The 14,731-nt window shown below is 33.1% G+C and overlaps 2 protein-coding genes across 3 annotated transcripts in view; one reads left to right on the top strand and one right to left on the bottom strand.

The window, feature by feature from the left end:
* LOC140040598 (zinc finger C3H1 domain-containing protein-like) overlaps window positions 1-8,467 on the top strand; it is a 23,156-nt gene extending 14,689 nt beyond the window's left edge. Inside the window, exons 20-27 of the mRNA XM_072086651.1 lie at window positions 71-188; window positions 792-961; window positions 1,697-1,909; window positions 2,803-3,069; window positions 3,679-3,780; window positions 4,817-4,856; window positions 5,640-5,702; window positions 6,820-8,467. Of these exons, the coding sequence (XP_071942752.1) occupies window positions 71-188; window positions 792-961; window positions 1,697-1,909; window positions 2,803-3,069; window positions 3,679-3,780; window positions 4,817-4,856; window positions 5,640-5,702; window positions 6,820-6,945 (1,099 nt within the window). The 3' untranslated portion in view covers window positions 6,946-8,467. The remainder of the gene's footprint in view (window positions 1-70; window positions 189-791; window positions 962-1,696; window positions 1,910-2,802; window positions 3,070-3,678; window positions 3,781-4,816; window positions 4,857-5,639; window positions 5,703-6,819) is intronic.
* On the bottom strand, window positions 8,462-14,731 carry LOC140040599 (tubulin--tyrosine ligase-like protein 12). Of its 2 annotated transcripts, none has more exons than XM_072086653.1 (11): window positions 14,299-14,731; window positions 13,913-14,073; window positions 13,130-13,322; window positions 12,841-13,006; window positions 12,422-12,758; window positions 11,736-11,927; window positions 10,829-10,940; window positions 10,571-10,722; window positions 10,197-10,278; window positions 9,331-9,538; window positions 8,462-8,894 (listed from the first exon to the last, which is right to left on the bottom strand). In XM_072086653.1, the coding sequence occupies exons 2-11, from the start codon at window positions 14,053-14,055 to the stop codon at window positions 8,743-8,745; spliced, it is 1,737 nt and encodes a 578-aa protein (XP_071942754.1). In that variant the 5' UTR covers window positions 14,056-14,073; window positions 14,299-14,731; the 3' UTR covers window positions 8,462-8,742. The 2 variants fall into 2 exon arrangements, with proteins under 2 accessions (XP_071942754.1, XP_071942753.1); XM_072086652.1 differs by having other exon boundaries at window positions 14,563-14,731.

Below are 14,731 nucleotides of genomic sequence, written 5' to 3'. Positions count from 1 at the left end.
TACCTCATGAGATTTAGCCACAATTAAACATAATTACATAGATTCAATTTATAAAAAAATTCTTTTACAGCCCAGAAAAAGCAGTTTCAACATGCAGAGCTTTAGTAACAGAATTCCCATGTTGCGATCAACTTTGGATTCTGCTTCTGAAAACGCTGAAATCATGTGATTCACCAAATTTTAATCAGGTAATTTAATTAACATAGACTCATTTCAACAAAAAAGAAGTTCTCTTAAAGATTTGTTTAAGATTTGACAATTGTCATGTCAAATCATTTTAATTTTTCACGTTAACACTGCTTAACTGCCTTGCCTTAAGTAAAAAGATGAATAAATGACCATATATAAATGAATTAGTTCAGTTTATACTAAACAAAATCCACACGTTTCTTTAGAGGCATTCTGTAAAAGAGAACTAAGATCAAGCAAATGAATGCTCTTGCACATTCCAACAAACATAGCTGGGGAGATCAGACTTTCAGTACTGCTGGGCCTAGGCTTTGGAACAATCTGCCTTTACATATTAGTAACTTTACATCTTTGAACAGTTTTAAGTCACTTCTAAAAACTCACTTGTTCTGATTTTTCTTTTTGACAACGCTATGAGCAATGGTCATTGAAATGGCGCTTTAAAAATGGATTGAATGATTGAGTTATATACATTTTTTCTGATACAGGTAGTACAGGAAGCTTTTTCGTATAACAGCAGATCACCCGGTATCTATTTGACAGCTGCAAATTATGCCATCATCAATTGATTGATTGATTTATATACATTTTTTCTGATACAGGTAGTAGAGGAAGCTCTTTCTTATAACAGCAGATCACCCGGTATCTTTTTGACAGCTGCATCTTATGCCATCGTCAAACGAAATAAAGATTTATCACGCAGTTTACTTCATCGATGTGCTACCTCCTACTTCACAAATGCAGATGATCATGATGCTATAACCCTCTATTGGTATTTAATTTGTTATGTTTACTTTTGCAATAGCAAGGTTTATTTGAAATTACTTACAGTAATATAACCACAAACCTGTAAAATTTCTGACGATTGTAACAGTAAATTTAATGTAATGAGTAACACCACATTCAAAGAAATACAAAATACATTAACTTTGTGGTGGTAATTTACAGATGAAAACAAATATTTAGTTAGTAAGACAAGTACATCATTTACCAGTAAGCAAGTAATAGACATGAGCCTAAATAGACAGCCCTTACTCCATCATTAAATGTACAGTATATAAAAATAAAATAAGCAGTTTAACTAAAACAAAAGTACATTATGAGATAAACCCAGAAACAAAAAAATTAGTTTTTTGTTATGTTAGATATAGATGAAGATGTATTGTTCCCCAAATTTTGAATAGGTTATTTTGCGGTTTTAATCAAGTTAATCACTTTTGTAGAAAAAAAAAGTTTGTCACAAACCAAAATAAATGGTTGAATTCAACCAAAAACCCATTGACTTCCAGTCAATTTGACTATTTTTTGCTTTAAATTATACATTTTTGACAGGTAAATAATTTCTTTTTCCAATTCAAGTGAATAGCAATTATATTGAACAAAAATGCTTTTAATTATTTTTTCCGGGGCACGATACATCTTTAACAAGAATCTCATATTAATAAAAGCCCATCTTAAATTTTTTAATACATTTTAAATTATAAAATTATACTTTATCTCTCAACAGTAAACTTCTTAACCAATCGTTACCCTACATTCCACATCAATTGTCTTATGCTGAAGATGTTGGAGATGATTTAAAACAGCAGAAAGTTCACTTGTGGATGTGTTATGCATTACTACATGAAATAAACGGCAGCGAATCGGCAACAGTAGAAGCATATATGGTAGCTCTTTATGATCTTACTAACACAAAAGACGTACATAAAGTTTGGCTAGGGTGAGTGTACCGTGAAACAGTTTTATCATGTGTAACAATTTCAAGAGACCTATTTAGTATATGATTATGGTCATAAAAAGCCTGAAAATTAAAAATTCACCCATCCATACAATAATTCATAGAGCCAAAGAGACAGAGTGATATTGTTGAACTTGTTATTTCATTTTTATTACATCCTTTTTATTGTTATGAAAGTAAATTGTATAGTAATTTTGTAAATGCAACGTTTTTAGCCTTGTGGCTACTTGTTTTAAGTTTTATACCCGAATAAATATAACAAATAAATTGACAAAATAAACCTTTAAACAATTGAAGGAAGAAAAACATTTTTTTTATTTTATGAAGGATCCAAAACATTAAAATTTAAAACGTTTCTCATAGAAATTTTTAATTAAATATGCAATCGTAATATTTTAATTTCAACTGAGTAAAGGTAAAGGTGAGTCCTGTGTTCTCTGAACGTAGGGGAATGAGCTGTTAGGAGCTCATTGTACTAAGCCTCGGCATTATGTGGTAGGGTGGCCAGTTCCTTTCCACGCCGCCTTTTTTCTCTCTAGTATTTTCTGGGAGTTGTCGGGAATTGAACCCGGGTCTATCTGTATGACAGTCAAGTGTCCTAACCACTCGGCTATCCAACTTCAACTGAGTACCCATCTATAAAATCACTGCTTATTAAATATATTTATTGCGTTATTAATTTTGACTTATGTGATTATTAAGTATTTAACTATCCAAGCCCATTTTTTACCTGGGTTGATTTTGATAAAAGAAGTACAGTATTTACATATGTTAATACATAACAAATAATTATTATGACTATATGTGTACTCATGCATGTAGTCCACATACTGTACCTGTGTAACAAAATAACATTGTCAAATTTTCTGTTGAAGTTACTTACAATATCATTTACGCAAGATGTCCTCCTCAACTGACAAAACCCAGCATGTACAAACCTGGCATGACTTGATCAAGCGATGCTTAGCAACATCCCCGTGTAAATTCCCAGTACCTTTCAACACTACCAGGAATTGGATTGACTACAGCTTCCACAATAAGGTGGTAAACCTGTATATGGCGACCATTAAAGATGATGACAAGCTGGATGTCTTTGAGCGACTGCTTTCAATGATGCCGAAAAACACACTATTGTTATTAAGGTTAGTCAAGAGTATTATGACAGATTTGTCAACAAAGATTACAAAGGACTAGGACTAGCATGTAATATGCATGGATTCAAGCCTGTCTGTACCTGTAAACAAATTGAGGATCGTCTCCCGGTTTGCTGATCTGATCAGGCCTAATATGAATAAGCTTGAGGACGAGAATAAATACCTTTACCTTTAGAGAGAATGATAAGGCATAATGGTAAAGATATCTGACTGGCATGTGAGAGTCATGAGTTCAAAACCTGTCTGTGCCATATTGCTTGTATCCTTGAGGCAAGATACTTTACTTTTATTGTCTCTTTCTCTTGATGAAATGTAAAGCCATTGCTCCTATGTACATACAATGCACATTCAATTCAATTCATGTTCATGATATAGAATTTGGTACAATACACTATTCAACAAGATTCTGCATGTACTGATCATGGTCTTGTACTTGGCCTTTTGGGAGAACAGTCTTGTTATGACGAAGTCACATAGCATTATGAAGAAATAAATTTCTACAAATAAAACTAAACTTTTCTGTGAATATCACATTTTTTTTCATATTTTCCATAGTCAGTTTTATTCATATTTATTTGTTATTTTTGTTGATTTCAGAGTTTGTCAATATGCGGTGTTAGCAGAGCGCCCCCAGCAGGCCTTTATACATTGTACAACATTCCTACGTGATCAACCCCACTGTATTCAAGCATGGAAAGTGTAAGCCCTTTATTAATCTGCTTTCATTCATTTCTTGTGGTGGACTGATTTTTGTATTTTATTGAAGTTACTATTCTATCATGTTTTTGTCATTATTTTGTATTGCACTTTTATATTTTACTCTTAATACAGTAGATCCACCTTTGTTTACTTTTTTTTTTCAACCTTATTTATAGAGACCTTAGACCCTAAACAGCATATGTTGATAATCAAGGGCCCCTCATGATGAGTTACGATAACTGTTCGTGTGTATACTAGTACACCGGCGCATTCCCGTATCGAAAGATGTACTAGGTTCTTTAAAGTGCACATGAGCCAGATGTGTACACTGGACCTATGGTTTATCTGAGAAGACTAACCTACTGTATATAAACAACATAGGGGGATGTCATACCTTTGTTCTCTCTGTTGCTCCTAGATTAATCTTGACACGTTTCCTACGTTTTTTTTTTATCTAAACTGCATTTTTAGGTCAAATTAAATATCATATGGGCCCATTAATTTTTTCTCGTCTTTAAATGGTAAAAATGTGAATATAAGTCGATTATAATCATTTTAGCGGCCCCCTAAAAATACCAGCATGCATTCTGCACAGATTTATTTTTTTGTTTTTCTTCTGTGATGCACCCACTTTTCAATCGATCATGAAGGCCAAAACAAGAGGGAAGAACCGTAACTTTTCAGCTAAAATACCAGGTTTTCCCCAATTTGTATTAATAGATTCTACCAAAATAAAAAGACAATTAATACATCAACTAGACAGCGCCAGGCCAGGCTTATAGCTAGCATATGATCTTCATACATTAATACTGTTGTTTACCAGCTAGGCCTACAAAACTAAGCATATCTAGGCTGGGCCGTCCATGAGCTACTTAGGTAGTGCATTGTTTATCTCTTAATAATCCACAGATTATCTAGGCATGATGTATAGAAAATTTGACATGTGGTTCACACAAAATACATGTTTCTGTTGTGCACTGCATGTCACATATTGCTGTTTATTCTTTGTCTTTAGCATAGTGTTGTTTCTCCACAGCGCAATTCACTTACGACTCATCACCAAGAATTACAAGCAGGTTGGTATTTTCATAATTATAAAGAGTTATGATGATATTATATTGTAATAAAAAAAAAGTTGTCATATTGATATGGTAGAATTATTATCTGTCTATAGTTTTAGATAATTCTAAACTTTATAAACTAAAAGTCATCCATGCCAAATTTGTATTTTCGTAGATGCCATTTTCTTTTATTTAAATATGCCATATGTCTTAAGAAATGATTAATATTCACTCAATATGTTTGTTCATTTTTTCAGAAATGTTGTTCAATCACCTTGTTGATTGTGGGGTTTGGGGGAGTTGGGTGAATTAAAGTGGGGTAGAAAGACTGATAATTTGGGGCTTAAAGTAGGATGGTAATGTGGGTGAATGAGCATGATATTGTGGGTGGAATGAGAGTGAGGGTAGAGACAGACAGATCATTTTTAATGTTTCACATTTTTATTGCAGCATCTTCAACTATGAACTGTATTTTGTAAGGGTTGTTTTTAATTGATTGCATTGAAATCATAATAATATTAAAAATCATATACACATTTAGTGGTTTAAACAGCTATAAAACCAAACAGGAAAACAAATTAGGTTACATTATTTGTAGTATTATTTGTGCCTCGGTTTGTAGTATGGTACATATGCTCATAAAATAAAAGACACATAGAAAGAACATATAGAAAAGAAAAATAAGAAAATAGATTGAAAAAATGGCATAAACTAAGTTTACCTACGAGACATCAAACGCAAACGAATGAACTTTGTATAAAACACAATTCTGCTTTCTGTCTTTACTTCTTTTTTTAGGTCCGTCATCTGTACACGAGGGCGCTTTCCAGCAATCCTTTAGTTGTTCCACTCTGGATCAATGTATATATACATTTGTATTTATTTCATGTATACAGTCACACTTGCTTATGTCAATATAATACAATTGATGAATTTAACAGTATAAAAAAAAACAGTGAAAATGATTTAACATAGACAAAATGTATTGTTGATATAGGCCAGATTGACTTTTACAGTTTATTCTTAAGTGTAATTTGTTAATAATAGTTCCGTATGCATACAGAGTATATCCAGGAATCGGGTTACGAAGATGGCATTAAACAAGGCCAACAGCCATTAAGTCGCGTGCTACAATGCATAGTGATACCGGACCGACAGACAGAGAGACCGACTGACCGACATAGTGAACTATACTGACCGAAATTACTGAACATGTTTAAAAATGTTGAAATGTTTAAAAACATTTATTTTTTTTTAATTTACACGTGCGTAGCCTGTCACTTTCGACGTGCTCGTATAACGTAATTTCGAGTTGAAAAGTAAGTCAAGAAAACAGAAATCGGGCAAAAAGAGTGCGCAATAACATTTAACGCGCAGTGCGCGCGCAAAAATATGCGCACTCATGGCAATTTTGTAAACGCTTAAAATTGCCTGAAATGTACTCTTATTTCATCGAAAATAAATTTTGAAAATGTTAAGCGCGCATGCGTTACATGCGCTACGCACGTAATTGTATTGCCATATGATGATTTATGCCCTGAAATTTATGAGTACCAAATTTTATTTAATTGTGATTCATGGTTGTGAAGATATGATTACAAACGTGATTTCGTTAAATCATGCGTAGACCGCGTAATTTTTTATTGCGCACCGTGAAAACATAACCACATTGATTCCTGGCCATAAGGAATATACTGTGAAAAATTGACCTAGCTAGATTAAACTGATATCAAGATAAGGTCAGAAAGCGATAAAACGCATAGTGATACCGGACCGACCGACATCGTGAACTATAGAGTCGCTTTCACGCGACTAAAAATGGATTTACTACTCTAGTCATACACAGAATTATTTTTAACAACATAACATTGTATTGTTATATTTTGTTAAACATTTTCCAAAAAGACAATGTATTTTAATGGTAAAAGAATGTATTTCTTTGTTTATAATTATTCTGGGATATTTTTTCTTTTGATAGTATTTGCTGTTTTTGGTGGCACATGGCAGTAACCCCGACATAAACCAGGCTGTTTGTACAAGCTCAAAGCATGGCATAAACTTAAAAGAATTGGCAATCAACAGAATCTTACCAACCTACAACTGAGCAGTCCACATGTATCACCAGGGCTTGAATACAAGAAATATATTTACAAAAGAAAAAAAAAATGTTTTATATGAATAAAACTTGTCATTTTGAACATATATTGTATAATTAACAATAAATAGTACAAAATGACAGTTTGATTATTTAAAACAATAAATATTTTCGGACATTTTTTTATGAACCTACTGTACCTACTGGACTTTGAACAAGATTATATATTAGACTGAATATTTGCAAGCATGAACTTATACACTCAGATGTCATGGTGAAAATCTATTATGAATTTGACTAAATGGACCTTGTTTACAGTGTTAATGTTCGACGGTGACGTAAGTATTATTAATATGGGATTTATATTTTGTTGCAGGTGACTGGTGATTTATTCATATCATATCATCATTGATTTATTATGTACAAATTATTAAAATATTTTGTATTTATGTTTACACTTTTCATCATTGATAACCGTTTTGTTTTTTTTTCCTTTTTTGTTGAAATGTATACAATATATAATGTTTATGCTTGTGTCTGTGTTAACTAACGTTTAATCCCAAAAACAAATTAAGGCTGATAAGGTGACTGGCCAGTTGCTGTATTATTAATACTATGGCTGTTTTTATGTTGGTGTCTGACAATATCTTCGTGGTTAAGAATATTTATTGTATGTTATTTGGCATTCTGTATTGCAAGACATGTGCTCAGTTGCTGTACATATGAAATCCAGTGGATGATCAACATTGCTATATTTCAAGTGCATGGCAGAACAATAGGTCCAATTTTTAATTCACGTTTTTCATCATTGTATATGGAAAAATGTCCAGATTCATGTGGATGTAGACAGAATATTGAAGATAACCAACATAAGATCCTGAGCTGTTGACAAAGTTCTAATGAATACATTACAGAATTTATTTCAGTTTCATACCAATTTAAATTTGTAAAAAGCAAAATATGAAATTATGACTATAAAATCTGTTGGGGTTGGTGTGAATTTTAAAGCATGACATAAACATTTGATGGCTGTTTTTCAGTAATACACGTTGCCATGTATCCATATTGCTTTGTACAAAGAATGGATAATAATTTTGAAATTTAAAATTTATGTTTACGTCATGATTAATCAATATTGTGTTATTGCAGGTCTTTTTTCAATTAAACACATTCATGATTTAGTAGTGGAAATAATTACTACTGTACTATACATTTTTAATATCTTTTTTATCCATTTAATAACTAATAATAAATAAAAGCAATTATCCTTTAGTTGAAGAAAGACCTGTAAATTTTAACACTCATATATATTTTTATGACTTGGTCTTTCTTAGTTATTAGACGGACATAGTTGTTTTAGTTTTTTTCTAGATAGTTTAGATATTTGTATTCATGTATATTGGATTTCATGTATCATTAATCAACCAAAAATAACAAAAGACATTTGTATATTCTATATTTTTTTTAATTTATTGGTGCTATAATTAGGCCTTTAATATTTTTAGACATTCAGTTATTTCGTATCCGTATATGTATATGTATATTATTTTTGTGATTTTGCATTTAATTTAAATAAGGCACCCTAGTTTTAATTATTGTATGAATTACTATGAGAAAATGAAATAAAAAAGTGAAATAGAAATGGTATAATTTGTAATAGTTTTTGTTTCTTTGTAGTCATCTTGTTTCCATGTAACATTTCGTTCCAATAGTTCATGGTTCGTTTTCGCTCAAAAAGAAAATACATATCGCTTAGTTTCCTTTATAAATTCACCAATACCAGTAGTTTACTCGTTTTCGTCAGTCTTACACAATCTTAATAACGGGTTGGTCTTCTGTCTCGTTCAGGAATAGTGCGCGGAAAACCGAGTCAAAGTAACTAGGTCTGTATTGACAAGCACGGTGACAGTCGGGACAGTAATTGCACTCGAGTAGTTTAGGCTGCATGTAACGCTTTCCTAAAGAAAGAAACAAAACAAACAAAAGCATGGGATACAATCCGAACTTAAGTCCTAACTTGACTTAAGTGTGTTGAAATCAAAAAGCATTTTGAACATACTATTTTTATTTTTGTATACAGTGGCGTTACGCAGAGGCCTGAGGCTCCTGGTTTAAGGATCCTAAGTGGTCCCCATCAGTGGAGGCCTTGGGCGTTTTTAGCATATATTTTAATACTGTACATGTTTTTTCCTCTGGGCCCTGCTCAGGGGCCATGTAAGCTCCGGGCACCCTGGGTTTAGCTGGTGAGTACTCATAGCCATTACGCCAGTTCAGACATAATATTATAAGATTCTTATTGAAAAATTACAGTGCAAGTGTGTGTTTTTATTATAATTGAGTTATCAAAAGGAGAGAATTGTGTAACTATACATTTCTAAACTACACTTTACCCACCATTATCATCAGTCTCCCAGCTCAACATCAAGTCCAGCGCATACATTGCCCGAGAGTATGGACAATGTCCAATGGCATCATGCTGCTCTCCCGTTACTGCTGAACAGTAAAATTCCTTTATCATCTGGAATACTTTCTGTTGAATGTCTTCCCAAGGGAATTCTGGGTATTGCTCTTCCCATTCCTTGATGAAATTCTGCCATGGAAGCTGAGCAAATAATGAAAGAAAACAATGTTATGCGCAATCTGAACCATTTAAACTTGTGAAAAAAAACTTGTTGCACTAAATTTATTTTTAAATGAACAAATTTAAACGATCGCACTGGGTATATAAATTGAATGTTGTTTAATAGATTATAAATATCATTAGTTAACATGTGAATATTCTGTCATTGCGGTATTTTACTAACCAATACTGACGACATAATATTTTTTTTTACATAATATTATAGATTTATGTTTGAGAAAAATTCAAATTAAATTAAATTGTACAAATTTCGTATAACATTAAGAATTGCTGCACGAGCTGAGCACCCATGTTGGAGGTGGACAGTACATATAGTTCATCATCATCATCAGAGCTGAGCACCCATGTTGGAGGTGGACAGTACATATAGTTCATCATCATCATCATCTTGCTATACTGTGCAGAACTTATTTGAGTATAGTCGCAGATGGTTGAATTGATTTGACCCAAAGGACCCAGTTATGATCAGTGGCTGTGATGTACTAGTACACCGGGGTAACCTCCTACTCATCTTGGAAGATGCACTAGGTTCTTATTCTCTGGATTACATACATGCAAGTAAAAAGGTTTCTTTTATTTCCTTAAAAAACATAAATATTGCATTATTAATTAAACGTACATGATGTAGCTTAACCTCGTCATCATAATTCATAGTGGTAAAATGTTTTTCATAAACATCAAAATGATCCAATGAGTAAGGCCTGAAAAAAAAAAGAGCATCAATGTAGATCTAAAGAATAGATAATGTTATTTGAAAATATTATCTTATCTAGAATCTGAATGAAATTACTTTCAAGTTGAAAACAAGGCTAACCATAGACTTGTTCCAAGTCTGTATTTATTGTTATTTTTATGTTGACGTTTCAATGTTTTAAGTTGAAATACAGTCTAGGACCTAGACTAAGCTATGACCACTATACAGGATAGATACAGATTCTACGTGGAACAAGCTACGCGCTGTTCCCCGATACAAGTTTCTTGTGAAAATCTAACCTGTTGGAGAATCTGACGTAAAAATCTTCGTGCACATACAAACTCAATGGCTTGGCAGACATGAGCAGTGGCATGTACCGAAAATCAAACTTGACGTGGCCAACGTCCGACCGATAGAATAAAACCGGATCATGAATGTACTCGCATATAACCTACAAGAAACATATAAATTAAAATAAATTATGACTTAATCTGAATAAATTTCTTACTGTATTTCTGAAAGATTTTTTAAGTACGTTTTCACTATATATTTGTTACCTTGGGTAGAAGCTCAGTTTGGCGTATAATACTGTTTATATCAGTTGTTATATGACTGTCAAGACTTCTTGCGAGGTTATAAGCCTTGCAAATGTAATAGTTTGGTTTTCCTCTATAAAAATATAATAAAATCAATAAATAGTTACTAACTGTGATTACGAGAGTTACTCTTGAGCGATCTTTTACTTTTACAAACATTTTTTATTAATAAGTAATAGCTGTAGGTTTGTATTTTATATTGTAATAATAATTTTTAATAATAATTAATAATAATTAACACTGTAAATATCATGTTCATTTATTTATTATCCTAGTACAAGATATCTATAATAATTATTATATAATGTTTGCCTTACTCTGACGTAATTTTGTACTTTATACTAAGTACATCGAGAACACTGTACAAAGTTGACAGTAATTCTCGGGTGGGACTTAAACGCACAATCGCCATATTTTTAGTCTGACATTCCTATCTCTAGACCACCAAGATGGCGCTGATGGCTAGGGGTTGAAATATATATTTATACTGGGTAACCTCTTCAATCAAAGACTGGTCTCCCAGAGGGCCCAGTTGGTGATCAGTGGCTGTAATGTAATAATACACCGGGGTAACCCCTACTCATCTCGAGAGATGTAATAGGTTCTTTAAAGTGCACACGAGCTAGATGTGTACACTGGACCTACGGTTTATAGTCCTTATACGAGAAGACTCGTTCTACCAACAGAACCATGGAGTGAGTGAGCCTCGAACCCCTGCCGATGTTATGGCTACGTAATTACGGTTCCACTGTCTTAACCGCTCGGCCACTCACCCACTTAGATTCTCATCCTCTTATGAAATACTTTATAATCTATACAGATTACATTCTAAACCTCTCATTATAAACCTGTTTTATATTTAACGCACTCTTTCTCTCTAGCTTGAAAATAGGAAACAAACTGAGGAAGCATGTGATCAGAATCAAATGTAACTGGAAGCCAGTCCGGTCCGTATGTTTGCTTGGATGAACGTCTGGCCACATACGTCAACATGTCTTTTGTTGTTATAAGAGATTCACCTGGAAACTGGCAAACAAATTGGCCTTTCTCAACAGGCTCACTAAAATATAAAATGATATTTCATATAATAAGTAAAATAATGTTTTTCAAAATCATTATTGTATTCTTGAACTGTGACCATGTAAATTTCCTGTGAAGGATGAAATAAAGTTGATCTGTGTTCGTATACTGAGCTGTGTTGATATAAAATTTACGGTACAGTTCTTTCCAGAACTATATATACGTGGTGTATTGCAAACTTGATATCAACATATTGATTTTGCCATGCAAACCTTCAAACAATATATTATACTAAGCTAATGATTGATTTTTTAAACTAAAAGTGAAACTGAGGTAAAAACCACTATAAATGTGCTTTATGAATGGATACATTATTTCAAAAGTTTGTATCCCATTACATGTCTACCCGCCTCCCAAATTTGTTTTGTGCCCAGGTGAGTTGATACCTGAATAAATTGGTATTCTTCATACTATTTAGTGACAAATAAATAATCGAAAAACTAATTTAATAGCAAATGAGTATAAATACTTTACTTATAATCTTTAATTGTTTGATCAAGCCAAAGAATATCTGCTTCATTTTTATCTTGAACTATTTCAAACTTGGGATCTTTCAAGTATAAGAAAATATGTGGCGAATCTGTAAAAACTTTGTAAACATCTTTAGGCGGCAGCCTGATATTTTTAGTTTCCTCTTGAGTGAATGATCTGGGTTTTATTTCATTGCAGACCGCCTTCAGCATCTCTTTACTAATGACTGGCCTCGTCGTAGGATCAATTGATGTAAAATCTTGATGTTTCCATGGTAACAAACTGATTGGGCGGAGTTCCTTCCTCTTCTGATGTGGAATGTAGTCTCTAGTTACTTCATCTGTAATTAAAGTAGAGAGATAATGATAGTTTTCATTATCAGTGGTGCTTTTTAGATACATTTTTCTTTGTATGTGTAATACCTCCATACTCTAGATCTTTAGTAATAATTAATAAGGAGAACATCATTCCTGTTGGCGTGTAATGAAATGGAACAACTCTACAGTTGGGTTCCTCAGAGTGGCGTATTCTTGTTCCGAATTCATCCATCATGTACCAAATTGGTTCCCTTTCCTCTCCAGACGCACCCTAAAAGAGTTAACATAGGAAGAAAAAGAAATATTAGAAATGGAATCAAAAAGTTGCACAAAAGACAATGGTATACATATACTATATATTATGATTTAGTTAAATTCCAACAAGTCTGTTTACCTTGTTACCAAGGCGATAAGTGAGATTGAACTTCCACATCTCTTGCATTACTGTTTCAATGTTTTCATCTTTGTCATCCTTGGGTTCTATATCCATTAAACTCATCATACGCTCCAACAAGCCTTGTATCTGCTCCAGGTTTTTCCTTGCAGTTTTCTTTCGATAAGTCCATGCATGATCAACAAGATATATCCTTAAAAATAATACATTTTTTTCAACTTATTTTTAGACAAACAATTGAACACATACTTGAAGATGGGACTTTTGGTTAATGGTTAATTTAAATCAATGTATAAGAAATATATAATGATTGGACAACAAAGATTTGTGTCTTAGATGAAAAGAAAAAGTATGCAGTACTCTAGAGGTTGGTTCCCACTAGGATGCAACACAAGAACGTAAGCTTAATTGATAGAAATTAATAAATGTATATACTGTAATGCAAGCGAGTAGACCAATGACAATCCAACAGTTCGGATAATCCATCGATTGTGATTGGACAAATTACTTGCATTGCGATTTAAGTCCTTGTGTTCCGTCCTGGTGGGAAACAAGCTTGCTTTCGCCACAATTATATTGTGTTTTGTCATATTATATACATTTGCAGGGATGTAATTAAGCAGCGAGTGTCAAAAGGGTATTTTCTATTAAAACATCCAGAGGTTTGGGTGGCTGGCGCATGTTGAAATTAGGATGGGTGGATGACTTAAAAAGTGGGTGTTCCCCCTCCAGCACAATAATTACATCACTGCATTTAAGCAATTAGTATTGCATCCTCCTCACCCATTATGATCAAGTTTTTCAATGCCTTCTTCCCTGCAAACTACTACTCTTAGTCCACCACTACCGCCACACAGTTTCAAATCCGTTTCATCGCAATCTTCTTCACTGCTCTCATCATCGTTTACATGTGTCAACATAAACATTCCTCCAGCATCGTAAATCTGGTCACAAATTAAAATGCAAACTATTAAACGTAAACCATAATATTTGACAATCAATCAATGTAAATAAATTATTATAGGCCCTAATTAATCATTATTAATAAAAAAATAAAGTAGGAGTATTAACAATAAATTTGTAACTATTATTATTAGTACATAGTACAGTATATAGCGTTCTTTTATGTACATTTATGGATCATGTCATGGATGGGCTTAATGTCTCACCTGAATGAAGGACGACGAGGCAGTCCAGTGGAGTATCTTATAACACGCAACACAGTTTGTCTTTGCATTAGACTACACTTACATTTCTATTTACTTTTATTATCCCTGTTTGCATTCGGACTGCAGTAAAATTTGCTGATGTTTAGATAGAAACCAGGCCTACTAATCTTTCTAACTAGGCCTCCTCTATCTAGTTAGTAAGAAAGGCCTGCCCAACCAAAACTAACGAGTTGTTAATGCCGGTTGTGTTGGGGGTTAACTAACCTCATTGTCTAATTTATACATTAGCTTGCGCCATAAATATGAGGGAATTTCATTTGATTCTAACTGGGCACAGTGAGCTTCTATAAATGATCGAAATGATTCATCTAAACCTTCGACCGACATCATATTATTCATGATCTCAAGCCAAGTTTGTTTACGTAACTTTCTT

The sequence above is a fragment of the Antedon mediterranea genome, chromosome 2, assembly GCF_964355755.1.
Source record: "Antedon mediterranea chromosome 2, ecAntMedi1.1, whole genome shotgun sequence".
In the NCBI taxonomy this organism is placed as follows: Eukaryota; Metazoa; Echinodermata; class Crinoidea; order Comatulida; family Antedonidae; genus Antedon; species Antedon mediterranea.
The sequence above is the reverse complement of the archived record's forward strand: the minus strand, read 5'-3'. Positions and strand labels throughout refer to the sequence as shown.

Coding starts and splice junctions, on each gene's coding strand:
- LOC140040599 (XM_072086652.1), bottom strand. CDS start 14,697: ATGAATAATATGATGTCGGTCGAAGGTTTAGATGAATCATTTCGATCA. Junction 12,759..12,840: donor TAAAGATCTAGAGTATGGAG/GTATTACACATA, acceptor CTTTAATTACAG/ATGAAGTAACTAGAGACTAC. Junction 11,928..12,421: donor CAAACAATTAAAGATTATAA/GTAAAGTATTTA, acceptor TTTATATTTTAG/TGAGCCTGTTGAGAAAGGCC.